General features: G+C 38.8%; 1 protein-coding gene across 3 annotated transcripts in view; it reads left to right on the forward strand.

The window, feature by feature from the left end:
• PPP2R5C (protein phosphatase 2 regulatory subunit B'gamma) overlaps window positions 1–18043 on the forward strand; it is a 73834-nt gene that overhangs the window by 12950 nt on the left and 42841 nt on the right. Inside the window, exons 1-2 of one of the 3 annotated variants that reach the window (XM_010711919.3) lie at window positions 785–913; window positions 13310–13433. The exons of 1 other annotated variant lie outside the window; for it this stretch is intronic. In XM_010711919.3, coding sequence (XP_010710221.1) covers window positions 13340–13433 — 94 coding nt within the window. In that variant the 5' untranslated portion in view covers window positions 785–913; window positions 13310–13339. Of the gene's footprint in view, window positions 1–784; window positions 914–13232; window positions 13434–18043 lie in introns of those variants that run through there. One more of the 3 variants, XM_019615886.2, reaches the window with a different exon arrangement.

The following is an 18043-nucleotide window of genomic DNA, read 5'->3' on the forward strand; positions in this document are numbered from 1 at the left end:
TTTTAAAAAAAGGAATTGAGAAAAGCAACATCACAAGTTCTGACAGGCTTTTGTTAGTGATGCATTTTATTTAGTTTGACTGAGAGCACTATCAAGTATGTTCTGGAAAATGGAGCAAAAAGGTCCATTCTTCTCATTCTGTGATTTAATTCATACAGAGGTACAGTGACAATATGTAAGGAATGTAAGGAATATTACAGTAAAAGGCACTTGGTCTGAATAGGCAGTAAACTGCTACATGTACATTTCAGAAGCTGCTGAAGTTCCTAACTCTATCTGCTACAATAATAAGATTCATCCTTTTTATCTTTTAAACTTCTGTCAAAGTCTGAATACCCTGGCCGAGGTAGGACTCTGACTGCAAGGCACAATACAAATAGGCAGAGCGAAGTTCAGCTGATGTAAATAGACAGGGTCCTGATTCTTCTGAAGCTCAAGTCAGATAGCCAAGTACCTTGAAGACCTGGACTCCTTACGCAGATGGTGGGAGTAGCTGAGGAGCTATGTTATAACATATCTTTTTGATTGGCAGGTAACTGAATAAATGGGTGGATGCATGTAACAGAATGATTAATTTCAATCTATGTGAGTGTTACGATATAGAAATAATACACGTAGTGAACAAAATAACTATACATGCAGGAGATGACAAATAGAATGTTTTGATTGAAAGGTTATTTTATGTTATTTCTGTAAAGACAACATAAAAGATGCTCCAACTACAGTTAACTGTTTTCATTTCTTTTTAAACAGGTGTCAAACAAAAAATCAAACAGTTCTCCTCCCCCAGCACAGTTATCTAAAATCAAAGTACCAGCACCCCAGACAGTACTGAAAAAGGAAAAGCGTCAGAGTTCATCAAGGTTTAATGTCAGCAATAACAGGGAGCTTCAAAAACTGCCAGCTTTGAAAGGTACGTCTTTTTAAACCAAAATGACTATTGTGAGGGATTGTGAGTGTAAGACTGAAGCATTTCTACTCTGACACTTTAACTGAAAAACATATTATATATTAAATATTAGCATATGCAAACTTGCACGTACTTGCATATGCAAACAGGCTTCCAGTCTGTTGCCATCTTGGCAGTCAGTTTAGGAAATACATGAGCCTTTTCAGCCCAAAAAGGTTTATGTGAAAGTAAATTCACCCATCTCACATAAAAGCAAAATATTTGGCTTTTTTTCGAAACATCAGTTCTCTGTCCTCAATGAGGCATGCTCAAACTCTGCTTTGTGCAAACAAAGATCTTGGCACTGAGAGAAGGCCAGGTCTATCCCTGCTTGTTGGTCGGATTTCCTGAGCATGAACTGGACAGAGTTGTGTCTTTCTGGTGAAATCATTTTTTTCTTTTGTCAATTTTAGGACTTTGTGATCATACAGAATTATATTTACTATTGCCTGTGATGGAAAAACAATAGTAATTGATGCATCTTCTCTCACTAATGTGGTATTTATTATCTTCCTTTTAGCCACTGTCTGTGCTGTGTTAGCATATCAGTGCTTACGGTACCTTGTAGATTTAAGGTACGGTTTTCCAGATGTGCTCAGATGCACTGATCTGTAGGTTACAAGAAACTGATCTGCTCTAAAGTTTATTTAAAAAAAGGCATTTTTGGAATGCAATGCATACTGCTTTCCTGTGTTCAGAGTTGGCAGTGAAACGCCAATACATCACTGAAATGTTAGGCAGACCAGTGGTAGATAATGTGAAAATGTCAGGGGATAAGACTTTTTTTTTCTCATAATTTTCCTCTTGATATAATGCATTAGTGCTCCATGACAATAAGGAACCCAGTTTTCCAGCTTACATGAACTGTACTGCTCTTCACGTAGATAAAATTAGGCTGCAGCATTCTTCTTATCTCATGGGTACTGCTTTTATGAAAAGAATATGAAATACTGTTCATCTTGCTAGTATGGCAATCTGTATAAAAGGCTTCAAGATTTAAATGCAATTTAATCCGTAAATTTCAATCTCTTATTGAATCTTAAATAAGAATACTTATAAGAAAACTCTTATTGAGTCTAAATAAGAATATGTAACACCACGGATTATTGAAAGGTAGATTGTATGTCTTGAACTGACAAGGTAAGTTAACACACATACAGTTAGCCGTTACATCTGGGGTGAGACATAAGCAAATTACACTAAATGAAAGTAGAGCTTTTTGAAAAAGGTTTGATCACAACCTTGTTGACTGGCATACTCCTTTGTTCAGAGAATCACTTGCAAAGAAAAATACTCATGACTTGTTCTTAGAACCTCCATTCTGTCCAGTTGTAAATAGTGTGTTTCTGGTAGTGTCTGGGGCGGTCAAGTCAGTGAGACTGAGTATTGAATCAGAAGCAGAATGGATATTGAGATGGAGTGAGAAAAGTGAGTGTGGATGGGAGAGGGGAAAGGTAGTCCGCAGAGGATGGGGTGAATGGACAGAAACTTTCTGAAGAATATCACTGGCGTTGAAAGTGGAGTTTTGGATCCATTTCCATTTTGGCTATGTTGCAGATTAATAGACCAATAAGTGGCAGAAGAGATCCTGATTGGAATGCAAGAAATTTAAAAAAAAACTTAAATCTGTGTAAGACGTGTTAATGCTTTTGAAGCAATGTACCTACATGTCGATAGCAATATATTGTGCACATGCTTTGTCTTTCAAGCTGTGATTGCTTTCTCCTACTTTCAGATGATAGGAAATAAAAGATGCTGAGCTTAGCTCTGGAGGATGTCTCATGGTGCTGTATGCGTGTCCCCAGGCTGTTGAAAGTCAAACTTTGTTATGAAATACTAGTGCCATTGGTGATCTAGTGATGGATAATAATTACTGCATTTACTGGTAAGGCTATGTCCAGTCTCATGGATCGTAGCCAGGTACCTGTATAATTGCTGTTCCAGTACATGTGCCTGCTTGTGGCAATTGGACTTGCTGAACTTTCTTGTTCTGTGTTTGGGTTTTTTCCGTGAGTTTCCTGACTGGGCAGGAATGAAAGCCTACTGGCCAGGCTGTAATTTAAAAGGCCAAGAGGATTAAGGCAGGTTTGACTTGAGTAAAGGATTGGAATGAACATAATACTGCTTTGGGTTAGTTGTTTTGGAAGCTGGTTAAAACTCTTAAGGGAGCTGTATTTCTGTAGCCACGGTGTTGGGAAACCTTCCTTCTGCATGTAGTAGGCCAAGAGATGTGTGTTCCATTCATAAATACTGGATTGAGTGTCGTGTAAAGTACTTCATATAAGGTCGTATTAAAAACACAACTTACAGGATGGAACTATCTCTGGGTATGCAAAATTGTGTTAGCTCTGTGGAAGCTTGTGGCCTGTAGGCTTTCAGTGGCCTGCAGTAATGCTGAAGTATGGCTGCTTTCTTCTGTGCTGTAAGACTGGAGCTGGGGTCAGTGGATCTCTTGAACTAATGAGAAGGAGGGGGGAACTGCCTGAGTGGTTTTTGGTCAGTGTTTCTTACATGGGAAACATTTTGCCTTTTAATCTAAACTAGCCTCAATTTTTGGCCTTCAGGTATGCTGCTAACTTTCTGTTAGATATTGCATGAAATTGTTTCTGGAAATGCCAGTGTGTTTGCCCTGTTAACTGCTATTAGTGCGGTGTGATTTGTATTCATTGGAGCACATTACGCTTAACATTGTAAACCCTCAGTTTATTCAGGAAATGGAGGAGCTGCATAGCTTAGCAGAAAGAAAAGGAAATAAATTATGAGTTAAGAGGCTCTAAGAATAGAGATAAACATAGAATTTCTGAGAAGTGTGGGGTGCTGCTCCTTTGCAGAGGCACACATGCGTTAGCAAAACTGCAAGCCAGCGAAGATCCCTGCACAGCATAGTGAAGTGCAGCCTGACTCAGTGCAGGTAGAACAGGCAGTATCTGCCTGCACATAACCCAGGAGTATCCCTGAAGGGCTGCTTCCAGGACTGTAATCTAAGGTCAGCTGGTGTGAAAAGATCTTGGTAATTTCTCACCGAAACAAAAAAAATCTATGCCTACGAGTTTGTGTTGTGTTAACTTCAGATTATCTCCTTTACCACGTTTGCTAAGATATGTAGTATGGGTACTTATTACAGAAAGTTGGTTTTGTTTTTAGCTGTTGTCTGGGAAAAGTTACTTGTTGGGGCCTAATCAAGTGTTTTGTGGGTTTTTTTGTGGTGTTTGAAAACTTCCTGATTAATGCTTTGGGTATAGCTTGTATAAATAATTAAGGGTGATTCAGCTTTCAGAAGCTTACCGTTATTTTAGCGCTGTCAAGAAAATGGCTTGTAATTCAGGATGTATTTAAACTGATGAATTTAGAATGTGTTCGGAGACACAAACAGCACAAATGTTCAGTATGGACAAGTATTTATTGTATGTATCTGACTGCTGTTACACTGAAGTTTGTGTTCTTTGCAACTCTCCACTTAAACGAAGAATCTGTATTTATTTCATTTGTGCACTATGGATTTTTTTATTTTTATTTTTTAAAGTTAAATTAGCAAATAACTCCAGAGTGTCTGTGATTTGCTTTGCCCTGTGCTGGCAGTTACTGTGCTAGTTGCTAGTGTTGTGAATTTTACTTCAATTCTTTACACTAGGTTAACTATATGAACTTCTGACACCTAAATACATTACATACTGGAAAAAGCTCTAGAACTTGCATGAGTAGTTCCACCTCCTGCTATGGACTGCCTGCCCTCCAGCAGCTCAAGCTGCCCAGGGCCTGGCCTTTGGGCACCTCTGGGAATGGGGTACCCACAGCTTTCTGAGCAGCAGTGCCAGGGCCTCGCTGCCCTCTGAATACAGAATGACATCTAACTCATCTCCTTTCTTTTTGTTTACAGCTGTTCCCTCATGCCCTCTTATTGTCAGACCATGTAAAAAGTCAGTCTCCATCTATTTCAGATCATAACAGATCAAGTCACCATAAATGTTTTGTTTTGTTTGCTAAAGTAATCTAAGTTTAATTAGATTACTGAGGAAAGGGAAGGATGACATTTCTTCCTTTTGGCATGCAGTAATCGTGTTACTTCCAAATCTAGCTTTTTTTCCTTAAATGCTTTCTTTAAGAAGAGAATTTCATGCAGTCACTCGTAAATTCTATATCTAAATCATTAGGGCTTAATATTTTTTGCAAACATGTTTAAAATACTACTTTTCCTATGACTTTATGGGGATCGTAGTGACCCTTTTTAAATGAGAACAGCGTGCCAACGCTGGCATTCAAAGGGTTGAATTGTTGAGGTGTTGCTCTGGATTTGCTGAGTTAATGATAAAGGATAGAAAGGAATGAAAAAATAGCCAAAACTGTTCATAGTGTTTCATAGATAGTTAACTGGCCACCTTCATGTTACTGTATTTTCTCGGCTGTGTAAGATCTGATACCAAAAAGGAAAGTTTAAGGTTAGTGGTTCTGTAAGTATGTATTCTAAAATACTCTAAGATTTCAGAATTTTAAAAATACTTGCACTACAAGTGGATGCTTTTTTCCATGCTAATTATGTATTTCTAAGATAGTTCTTTGTCCACCATTATGTACTTTTAGTTTATACGCCACAAGGTATTTTTTTTACAGTGGAGACAGGTGAGCGTAGTTGTATTTGTTGATGTTATTTTGCAAGAATGTGCTGATTTTTAATAAATATGTAAATGTGCAGTGTTTAGAGAGGTGTTGTACAAAATGGTGATGTTTTCTAATGATGTGATCTGAATCAAAACAAATACAAAACAATGTTGCAGTGAGGATTCTTGAGTACAGTGCTAAGATGCCTTGAGTGGAATAAAACACTTCATACGTGGTCAAACACTGTAGTGTCACAAATCTAGCTTAAATCTGCAAGTAATATTCATTGAATGATAATATTCTAGGACTGACAGAATAATTATCTTAGGATGCGATGCTCCATAATATTCTGAAGTGTTAAATAATATCCTTACGAACATGTGTTAGTCACACATATGTAAATTTGGATGTAACTCAAAATGCTATTTTTATAGCATGTCTGTTTTTTAAAGCTGGATGGAAATAGGTTTTAGCCTCATGGTGAACTCGTGTGATGCCACTGTCATGGTTTTGTATTGCTGTTGTGTTTTTTTTTTTTTTTTACATAAAGGTAAACATTGTCAGTCTGACAACTGACTTCAGCTTTTGTTCTCAAAATCAGTTCCTAATTGTTTATGGAGTTGTTTCTTTCCCCTAGTGGAAAACGTCATACACACACATGCCCCTGCATACATGTACATAAATATATATCTCAGTGTAGGAAGAAATAGCTCTATTGACATAATAGTCTTAGTGATGAAATTGGGCTATAAATTACAAAAAACAATAACAAATATCCATTTGAAAGAAAAAAAAAAAAAGACAGGTCATAAGGATGCCATTTTCTAAATTCGTGTCATGTGGAGTGTGTGGTAGATTTTTTTTTTTTCTCCAAGAGATGTCATAGGTGTGCCAAATTCTGTGTCTGTTTTGTGCAAGAGGAGAATTTGAGGCTGGTGTCCCAACTCGTCTGTCTTTGATATAGGATTCTGACAGGTAGGCAAGTGTTGTTAAAGCTTTCCTAGTGCTTTTAAGTTGTAAGTGGCTGTATAAGAGAGTTCTGTTTTCTTTCTCTGTGCAATATTGAAATCTGATGAATGAAGATTGCAGAAGAGGTGATTCTACCCTAAGATTCTGATGCACTTTCAAACAAAAAGTGGATGGAGGGAGAAGAAATATTAATTTCTCAAACAGTGAGGAAGGGGAAAAGTGAGAGTTTCTGAAGAGATCAGGAATAGAAAACTATTGTGCATTTCTCTCAACACAGGGAACAGATACCTAAGCAAAATTGAGATCAAGGTAAATTGATCAAAGTGTTAATTTTTCATTCAGCTACCATCTATTTTCTTGATGTAGAAGAGGTGGGGTATCTGTAATATTCTTGAATTTATGGGAATTTAGAAGGTAAGGGACTTTCTGGAGGTTTTTAAGGAGCATTATCCTTACAAGCTGTTGAGACAGGAAATCTGAATGTTTAATGTCATTTCCATCACAGAAGTCTACTCCCAGTTGTATACTAGAATGAAGGTGCAGTACTTCAGCCACTGCACTTTTAATTGTGCTTTCTGTCTGCGTGCATAGCAAATAAAGAATTTCGTCCAGCTGCAAGGGGATAGCATGGCAGTTTTATGCAAAGTAAGGTAGTAGATTAGACAAGATAATGCTGCTCTAAAAGATAATTTGCCCTGAGATGTAATGCATTTAAAAGGCAAAACACTGAGGCAAAACAAATTCGTTGTGATGCAAAGCATCGCTGAATGCAGTCCTGTCAAACGGATGATGTTTTCTCCATTTTACACGAGCTACATTGGACTAACTCGGTATGCTAAGTGTTATTCTTCTGATCCTCGCTGCGTTCATGCTACTACAGTATATTTGGCAGCCTACTTTTCTGCTGAATTTATTGAAACAAAAAGCCTGTAGATGAAAATATTGCAGAAGGTCCCATATTAGTGTGCTTAGTTGTCAATGAATGTACTTATTGTATCCTATGAAAGAAGCCTGGAGGTTTTCTTTGCCATGTTAACTTAGTAACTTTAGGTGTCTGGAAGAACTATTGAATCAAATTTGAGTGATAAAATGTATGCAATGTTGGTATACACAGAAATGGTAGAAATTTTTCATAGAAAAAAATGGTAGGTGTTTAATGTTGGTACAGGAAAATACACAATCAAATAAGTAAATAATCATTATGAAAGTGTTAGATTATTTAGTGGCTATTCAGTCTGAGTGACTTTGTAACATTCTAAAGATAAAAAAAAGAATACCCTTTGAGTGAATAATAATTAAACAAAAAAAGGTTATGAAGAGAAATACTTTGCCTGAGAGTGATTATTTTTGTTTAGTTAGCTTTACATAAAATCATAGGCTAGGATTAATGAGCCATTTTTCATTTCAACTGCCCTCTCCAACACCTACTCATTAGTCAGGAGCTGGAAGTGTTAGAAGAATGCTTTACATCTGTCATTGGCAGCATTTCCTACCAAACTTGTTTCCACTCAAGCCTAGATAGAACCCATTAAAATAGAAAATAAGACAATACCATATTTTAAATTGTATATTCTAACCTCTCTATTCAGAGGTTAAATCACTTGAAACATCTTTTATTATGCTCATATTTATAAAGAGCGTTCTGTCTATTGCATAGGTTTTCACTATTGTCAGACCTAAACACTTTTATCACACTAAACTTCTGCTTTCATAAGACATCTACTAATCAAACATTGTATTTAATATTTATACACTCAAATGTATGAATGTTTACTGGATAGCTATCATGCTTCCAAGATTTTACTCTTAAATGTGATTTTAAGCTTCATTTCCTGAAAATGACTTGTGATCTGTGTAATAAAACCACATACAGGAGTAATATTGGTATGTGTTGGCTTCTATACAAGGTTTAGTTGAAATAGGTTGTAGTACTTGAAAAAAAGTCTCTGCTATCTGCCCAGGGAAGTATGTTTTTGCACCAAATTATGTTTTTAAAAGACAGTTCTTTTTAATGATTTTTTTTATTTTGTTGTGCAAATTTCTGAGCTTACTATGTATTCTTTAGCTTTTTTCCACGTAGAAAATGTTCTGAGTATATGGTGTTGGCTAAAGAAAAACTTGGTCTTGTTGAGTCTGTGTGTGCTTCAGTGACTATGCAAATATAAGGAGATGCAGATAGAAAAAAATTTAGTCTAGGTAGATGTTTGTCAATTTCAATTTTAATGAATTTTTTTCCAGTGTTCTAGTAAGTGTCAAAAAAATGATTTTTTGATTCTGAATGTAGAATGCCATCTTTTCTCCATGATTTAATCTTTGGAATTCTTTAGGGAAGCCAAATGATAGTTCAGATCTGTTTTATTTACCCAAGTAATGTTTTTTTTCTTACCTGGATGTCAGGATATTAAGTGCTTACTGTCTCTATTTGCTTGAAGAACTTTTTTTGCTTCTCTGTCCTTCGGAATTGAGCTAGAATGCGGTATGAGGGAGTCCAGTAACTTTCCCATTGCTGCAACTTCTTCTCTAGACTGTATAGCACTTCTTTCTTTTCATCCCCTAAGACAGTTGTCCTCAAGTAACTTTCTGAACTCAGTGTTCAGGGCTGGGAGGAGACCCTTTTCTATAGCATTACATCATTTGCAAGAGTGATACGTTTTGCCTAAAGGGAGGGGAAAAAAAAAGTTTCTTGGATGAAACTACTTCTACTCTGCTCTGGTGAGACTTCACCTGAAGTACTGTGTCCTGATATTGGACCCTCAGTAAAGGAAGGACATGGACCTTTTAGAGTGCATCCAGAGGGCCACAGCACCTTCCCTGCGAGGACAGGCAGCTGAGGCTATGTGACCCAGAGAAGAGAAGGCTCTAGAGAGACCTGAGAGTGGCCTCTCAATATTTAAAGGGAGGGCTGTAAAAAAGAAGGGGACGGACTCTTCAGTGGGGTCTGTTGTGGTAGGACAAGGGTAATGATCTGAAAATAAAAGAAAGGAGAATGAGATCAGGTAAAAGGAAAACTTTTTTTTTTTAACAGTGAGAGTCATGAGACACTGGTACGGGTTGCCCAAAGAGGTGTTAGAAGCCCTATCCCTGGAGACACCCAAGGTCAGGCTGGATGGGGCTCTAAGCAGCCTGATTGAGGCGTAGGTGTCTGTGCTCATTGCAGGGGAGCTGGACTAAATGACCCTTAAGGGTCTCTTCCAACTCAAAGATTCTCTGATTCTGTGTAGGAAAAGGGAAAAAAAAAAATCAATCCTACAATAAAACCTAGTCCTGTTTATTCCTATTCCTTTTCTGCATGGCTGTTCAGTGAACCAGATTATGGAAATGACTTGACTCATCCCAACTCATTTCCTTCTGTGGCTGAAAGACCATGGAAGCAGATGGGAATGCAGAAAAAGAACTGGAAGCAATCTGCAACTGAACTAGCTTAGGTTGCTGAGGAATAGTGGTTCCAGTCGTCATAGAGTTATGCCTTTAGTATCTTTAGAATTCAGCCTAAATAACATTTTCCCTGCCCCCCTCCTTTCCCAGTCCGGAAGTCCCAACTTCTTATTTGGTGAGAGGTAAACATTTAAGGTGTCTTCATGGAAATAATATGAAGTCCAGAACAGAAGCAAAGGCAAGCTTTGTCCAGGTGAATTTGTTGTTTGGGAGGAGGGCTGTTGGTGGCTTTCTGTTTTGTGTTTTTTTTTTTTGTTGTTTGTTTTTTACTTGACAACTCAAATGGAGCATTTGTTTTGAAGGAAGTGCCAGATATGCTGAAAGGCTAAAGAGAATTCACCAGCTACAGTGCTAGCTCCTAAATGTAACACGTTTAAATATATCCGGAGATCTTGATAGGATTTTCCATCATTCCTCTTGTCAGGAAGTTTGATGTGAGGAGCAGGCTTCAGAGGAGACCTGCAGTAGCTACAGTTTTGCTGTACTGTCAATGCATATTTGCTGTTTATTTGTTAACTTCAGCTACCCATTTTTAGAATTAATGTTTTTTATTCTGTTGCAACAAAATTGTCTTCACAAATTTGTTTAAATAACTTCTTCCTCTCATTGATATTCATTAGTATTATTCCATTTGCCCTAATATTCTTCCCCTTCTCATTAGCAAATCAATTCCTAATTCAGTTTTCTTTTGGTGGCAAATAAAATGTCTTAAGGCTGAAGCATAGAGCAGCTATATGACCATCCCCAGCAGGACTACTGCTTACCTGTAACTGGTGAAAAGATACTAAATTTAATGAATGAAGTGAAAGTTTTGTAAAGATTAAAGTTCTCCAATTCCAACAATTTACAGGATTGGCTTTAAACCATTACAGAAATTTTGCAAATTAATCTCTAGCTTTTCAAGCCATGCTTATGAATGAAATAATAATGTTACCTCAGTTACAGTGTGATTTTTGTTCTTTGCTTTGTTGTTACAGTACAGTGGTTGTGTATCTTCATACCTACCCACTTACTTCAATCTTTGAAGGGAGGTCCTGACAAACAGAAGCAACATATGACCATTACAGCAAAGATGCAAGTAGAGAGGAGGGATGGCAGCTGTCTTATAAAGATGAGGTTACCAGATAAACTGCAATTTTAAACATAGTTTTTGCTTCATCATACTGAGACTTGTCACTGTTGAACAGTCTAATTTCACTTGAGATATGAAAACGAAACAGAATTTAACTATAAAATTCTACATATGAAAATATTGCAGAAACATTTAGCTATTCTTTCCTCCTTCATCTATTAAGATCTTGCAGAGCACTTTCTGGTTCAATCTTGGTTTTGGTTGTAAATCTAGTCTTGTTACAAGGCTCTCTGTGGTAGCCTTTCTTTTAGAAGACTAAAGTTTAAAGTCTAAGGTATACCCAAGGAATATAGAATGATATTTTTGAGATTATATCTACTGTGTTTTTGTCTAGAGTGGAAGAATGTATGATCTGAATCTCTGCAGTCTTGAAGAAGAGGCTTAAAAGTGCATCAGAAGTTTGTATTCCACAAATGGCGCCTAAAAGCAAGATCAGCTGCATTTATATCACTTGTTATGTTTGGCCATTTTTAATTTGGAGAAAAAGTTTGCAGTCTTAGTTTGCTTCACTTTTTTATTGAGAAAGGATTTTGTTTAGTATTTAAGTTAATCCTCCTTGATGTAGGAGGAATTTATTGTCTTTAGTGAATGGAGAACTAATTCTCTCCAACTCCGTAATTACTTTCTAAAACACTTGGATACAGTCTAGTTATTTTTACCCCCCTACTCCTCCTGCAAAAAACTCCATACAAGAGCCACCCACTCTCACGCACCCTTCTATTAAAAAAAAAAACATATCAAAAAACGCAACACAAAAAACACCTACTTGATATTTTTAGTAAGTAATATTTCTAGACTGTTTTCATGTAGGCTTTTGCATGGATTTTGCATCTTTGTTGAACATCCATGAAGTACTACTTTAAATCAGGCCCAGTCAGTAGTAAATCTGATTCCTTCATGTATCACTAGTAAATACTCCTCTCTTACCTATACCAATTAATATTTTCCCTTCATCCAATTCAGTAATATTCAGTATAGCTCTAACTTACATTTGGCAGTGTATTACTGTAGCTCACTGCAATTCTTCCAGCCAGCTGTGTGTATGCCTGATGATTTTTCTTCAAAAACTTCATTAGCAAATTATATAACTGAAAAGCATCTTTTTGTTTTGGATGTACTCCTCTATCATAAGGCAGGAAAATGTTGTAGATCAAATAATTTGAATACCAGAAAAGGTGACATACTGGGTTAGTGTTTGGGGAGTAGTGCAGATTTGGGGGTAGTACAGACGCGTTGTCTGTGTCTCTGGATGTCACTGCCAGGTGCATGGTATCCAGGAGACAAAACAGGCCTTCAAGTAACTCTGTAAAAACACATCTTCAAATCTCCTGTGATAAAGAAAAGGTTTCTTACAGTCTTGTTACGAATACCCGAAGTAATTTAAGTAAAAAGTGTAAAAATAATTATGCTGCTACTTTTTTTTTTTTTCGTATTTCTTGCTTTGTGCAGCAAAATTTTTCTGTGGCTGTGTCCTGGTTCTTACTGCTGTGACACTTCCATTCTATTGAGCTTACTGAAAATGAAAACCTGAGTTCTGCTACATCTAAGTTTACCAGCAAGCTAAGCTGAAGTGTAGATTTGTTTCTGTGCAAGAAATGCTCAAATGAGCTTGGGTTCTTCAGTTCCCAAATGCCATGTGTATGGCTTTGTCCTGACAAACCCATGCCAGCAACCAGCCATAAAGCACTTCATTAGAGCGTGAGCAGGGCTTTCTATTTACAAACTGCTGCTAAAAACAAGTCAGAGATCCGTCTCACTGGGAGCAGCTTTTCACATGGCTTTTGAAATGTAAAGATGTAGAAGACAGTGCTCTCAGTGCTGAGTTGGCCTTCTGTTTGGCAATTCTTGACAGCCTTGTTGAAAGAAACGTTAAACTTTTTTGTTTTTTTTATTATCATTGTACAGCAAGTAAGGCATGCCCTGCTTTAACAGGCACTAGTGAACGTGAGCAGCGGGTCGCGGCTGCTTGTGACGCCGGCCCCCGGCGCAGCACTTTGCCCCAGGCCGCCTGCCCGGCTTCCTGAGCCCGGCCGCTGGGGGGCGCGCCGCCAGCCGCCCGGCCGCCTCCCATTCGCGGCTCGCCCGGTGTCATTTTAAGTTGCGGCCCTCAGCCAATGGGGCTCCTCCAGCCCGCTGACATCACCCAGCAGCCAGTTCCCTCCAGCTGCAGAGCGCTTCAGTTTCTGTCTTTTTTTAAACTAAAATGGAGGCCGGTTTCTTGCCTTAAGGAATACGCTGCCTTGCCCGGCGGAGCCTAGATGTTGACATGTAACAGAGCCGGCAGCAGGATGGTGGTTGACGCAGCCAATTCCAACGGGCCCTTCCAGCCCGTGGCCCTTTTGCACATCAGAGGTGAGTCGTGGCGGATCGCGACCCCCTGGCCGGCTCCGGGGCGGTGCGGCTCCTGCGGGAGCCCTTTGTAGCCGGGCAGCCGGCTCCGAGCTCCGCGCGGAGGCTGAGCGTGCACGCAGGCATCGCACGCACTGCTAAAAGCAGGTTTTGCTGCTTTCTGCTGCAACTCTCCCATCCCCCTTTCAGCAAGCGCTGATGTCAAAGGATGTGAAGTCACTACCCCAGAAAGGTAGCGGGGGAGGGGGAGGGAAGAGCCAAGTTATCCATATACAGTTCCTATAGAAAAGGGACAAACGGTGGGTGTGCTTCATGGCTGCTGTGTGTGCATTGCTTGGTTGGAATGCTTTTCAAATGCACTGCAGCATGTGGAAGCATTGGTCTTGTTGGGGGGCAGGGAGAGAGATGTGACATACATTAGGAAAATATCCTTTATGCATTCATAAGGCATTTCCTAGAAGAGAGGCAGCTCAGCCCTAACAAGCGAGCGCTTATGTGCCCGTTGGCTCGCGTGGTGCTGGATGTTAAATTGCTGCGCAGGATACGTCCTCCTGGGTTTATAAAATTACTGCTTTGGAAATGTACGTGTTGTGTAGTTCCTAGAGAAAATGTATTTTGATAGGAAGCTTCTTTGTAATATTGTGTGTCTTTTCTATTTTTGCAGTTAGTGAAATTTTGTATTGCTGTGATTCTATGACTTCTTTCTGTTTTTTAAGTGGCTATAAACAAGCTTCTTAACCAATCAAAGCATTTATTTTTTAACGTCTTCCTCAAGTTGGCTTTGTTTTTAGAACTTTTTATGAAAACAGAACATTTTTTAGATGAGGTCAGCACACATTGAACAATGGCACTTATCTGGAAGAAGCACAGCTGATGCTGCTTATGATTACCTTTAGCTTCTCAGCTTACTCAGGCACAGGCTAGCTGTTGGTACTGAAAATAATTAGTTTTTTATGAGTATTCCATATGCTGAAAATATTTTGCTTTGGGAGTTTAATTTTTAAACAAACAAACAATGTTCAGAAGCCTGCTCCTCTAAACAGTAGTAGCTGTCAGCATATGTGGGGAAAAATCGTGATTTCTTTTTACCTGTGAAAGACCCTTATCCTTTGAAGCGAGACTGAATATATTCTAGAAGACTCTAATTTGGTCTGTGAGTGGGGGTAAACGTGGTAAAATTCCTTTAAGTTAGAATAAGGGCTTTGCTTGTTGTCAAGGGAATATAACTGTGACTGCCTGAGCTGTAGCTTTTCCTCCTGCACAAATCACCTTAATTTAATGATACCTTTTGGAAAGGTAGAAGCTCCATCTTTTAAAGATGCAAATTTCTGTTTTAGGAAAAAAAAAAAATGCTTGAATCACAACTATGTAATATTATAATGCTGAACCTTAGCAATCCTTTGTCTTGGTATGAAAAAAGATCCACGCTGATGAATCTGTTATCCCTTTTGTTACTCGGATCAAATACGTAATTGTGAAAATGTATTTTAAGAAGCTTCTGAAATTTCCTAAATGCAACATTTTTGGTATGTATGATAATACACTAAGGTTGAGGTTAAGGATTGTTATGTTTGTGGGTTTTTTTCTTTTGTTTTATTTAATGAGTGAAGAGTCAACTTTCTTGTAAGCAATTAAGAAAGTACTATGAGATAATTTAGCATTTTTCAGAAGGCAGGAAATTAAGTGAGTGTCTGCTGTTATAGCCCAGAGGAATTTCTTTGGAGATCATGGGGAGCAGGGAGGGGAATACACCTCTTCCATCCATACATGTTACTTCATTCTTTTGTTAAACTCATACTGCTAGCTGATCTAATGTAAGCAATGCTGATTTGCCTCCCAAATGAAGCCTAACAGAACAGTACTATATATAATCAGTAATTAAAATGAACTGATAACTTTGACACCTAATGACATAGATTTACTGTTTGCCCCAATCCATGCTGTTGTTACAGTTGTCCTTTTACATCACCTGTTGCAGTATGGGGTTGATTTCCTAGTAGAATTACTTCCCTTTGCAGTGTAAAGGTCAGGCCTAGTCCTTCATTCTGGAGCTGTTGTTAAGGTCAGGCCCTTGGCCTTGCCATTGCCTCATCCAGGTTGCAGCTTTATCTTTGGTGTGTACCTCGTCTCTCTGGATCCTGATATGTTGACTACCTGGCTTGAAGTCACTGTGGACTTGTTTGGCAAGCACTGACCTGTTGGCTGACCCTGATGGCTGTCACTAGATCTGTTCTCCTTTCCTGGTTTGGTACTCTGCCCTTTGTCACAGTCAGACGGCTGGCAGTTGCTCGAGACCAGTGTGTGGAAATCAGGCCTGCAGAATATGACTTTGGACCTATTGTGGAAAACACCAAACACCGGGAGAGTACAGCCACGGAGTGAATGCAGGTGGCACACAGCCCTTGGTCTCTTATTTGCTTATGCTGAAAGCATTGGCTCACGAGGGGTGTTTGGCCTGCTGGGGTGGTAAGCCCTTTGGTCATTCCACCTGCAGCAGGCTTTCCCAGTTGCACTGTTGCTGCATTGATTGTTCTAGAGTACAGAGATAGCACATGATGGTCAGCTGAACTGCTCATTATTGGTGCTCATGATGAGCTTAGCTCATTTTGGAACAAGCTAAAGCTAAAAAAAAAAATCAAGATTTCATATAGAGCAGCTGTCATGAGTATGGAATAACTGCTGTGTTTTGTGATCCTGGGTAGAGACTTGTGCACAGAAAAGCAAGTAAAAATGGAGTAGATAAAGCAGCTGCTCTGTGTATGTTTTGCCAGGAGATGACATAAGGACAGCAGAGAAAAGATGTAAGAGGAAAGCAAAGCAGTGTGGTATTTTCAAGATGCTGCTTTCTCCTTATGGAGACCTTCTGGCAGCTAAAGCCCTAGGGTGATGGGAGTGGACTCGAGCCTTGTTCCAGGTAATTGAGATGAGGCCTGGGGCAAGGAATTGGGCCTTCATCTCAGTACTTGAAGCAAAGAAAGCAGCTGTGAAAGCAGTGTAGATTAGGGCGAGCAGTTAACATTTGTCACTAGACTTCAGAGTTACCAGTTCATATTTACTGCTGAGCAGTCTTGCTGAAAGCTGTAGGTTACAATATACAGATTGCACTGAGTAAATAAGGGATCTTGGTTCTTTCTGTAGATGGATTATAGATGTTTATTCATTTGAGAGGGGCACATTTTTCATTAGAAAATTATCTTAATATTGATAGAGAAAGTCCTAATGCCACTGCTTTTACAAACTCAAGATGTGGACAGATATTTGAATAAAATATTGGCAAAAATCTGATCTCTACTGGTAGAATTATTAGCAGAGTGTTACTAATTATTAGCAGTTGCTTTAGTGGCCTAATTGCTGATTGCTGCAGTTGGTAATGTTGTTTATTCATGCTTTTTCAAAATGATTTTCAAGGTATTTTGCAAGACGTGATGAATGTTGTGTGGGAAGGAGGATGTGTACGCCCTGATCCTGTCAGCCTGCACTGAGGCTTCCTGTAGGCCATCACTGTTTCAGATATCCTGTCATCCATTCTCCTCTGCTTTCCAGGGGAGTAAAAAACTTTGAATTTTTGATGGGCTCATATTTAATTTCATTCAGATTTTGTAAAAAGTGCAGTAATTAACTTTGCTTGTTCTTTCCATGTGCTCCTTTTAATCTTGAACAAGGGATGATGGAAAGTAGTTTCCTGTAGATTTTTGCCTGTAGATATTCTATCTTCAGGCAATGCTCATCTACAGCACATAACCAAAGATATAAGTGGTAATGTTATTTTGATGCAAACATCTGAGGATTTGGATGGGAAGCATCCTGTATTCCTGTAAAAGCCCAACGAAGACTACTGGTTCAGTTCGGTATTAACACAGTGTTGAGAACCTGTTGGTGCTTTCCTAAGTTTCAACCACCTTAGGGCAACCGAGAGCACTCCAGCTATTGGTGGGTGCATTTCTATTTTGTATTTTAGTATTTCAGTAGGGAAGGTCAAGTTCCTTTGACAGTGAGTTGAAACAACTCCTAAGTGAGTTGAATAATGCATTTGAACCTGTGATATACATTTTTTTCTTAAAGGAGAGCAGCACATTTATTTCATTTAAACAAAAAAGGCTGTGTCTCTTTTTCCTGAAAAAATAATTGCCTGTAGATATTTGTCTATCAATACTTCCTGAAATATTAAGAGGGCTTTTACTTCTCAGGCGTTGTTTCTGAGCCTAAAAAAAGAAATAAATCAATTTAGTAATGAATTAAATGGAAGTAGAGGCCAAAGCTCACACTTCAGCAGTAATGCAGGGTAAATTCAGCATGAAGAGCAGCAGCCATTAATCTCTCAATGTACAAAAGAAGGCTGAGAGAACTGGGTTTGCTGGCCTGAGGAAGGAAGGGCTGAGTGGTGATATTTTCTTCAGCTGTCAGGAGGAGAGGGGATAGGGAAGCGGAGCCAAGCACTTCTCAGGGGTGCACAGTGCTTGAGGAGAGGTGACAAATGCAAGCTGCAACATGAGAGATTGCCATTGAATACAAAGAGAGAACTTTTTCACCATGAAAGCATTTAAACTTGAGAACAAGACTGCAAAAGGGAGTGTGGAATCTCTGCTTAAAACAGGACCGGACAACGAGAGCAT

Source organism: Meleagris gallopavo, chromosome 5, assembly GCF_000146605.3.
Source record: "Meleagris gallopavo isolate NT-WF06-2002-E0010 breed Aviagen turkey brand Nicholas breeding stock chromosome 5, Turkey_5.1, whole genome shotgun sequence".
Taxonomy (NCBI): domain Eukaryota; kingdom Metazoa; phylum Chordata; class Aves; order Galliformes; family Phasianidae; genus Meleagris; species Meleagris gallopavo.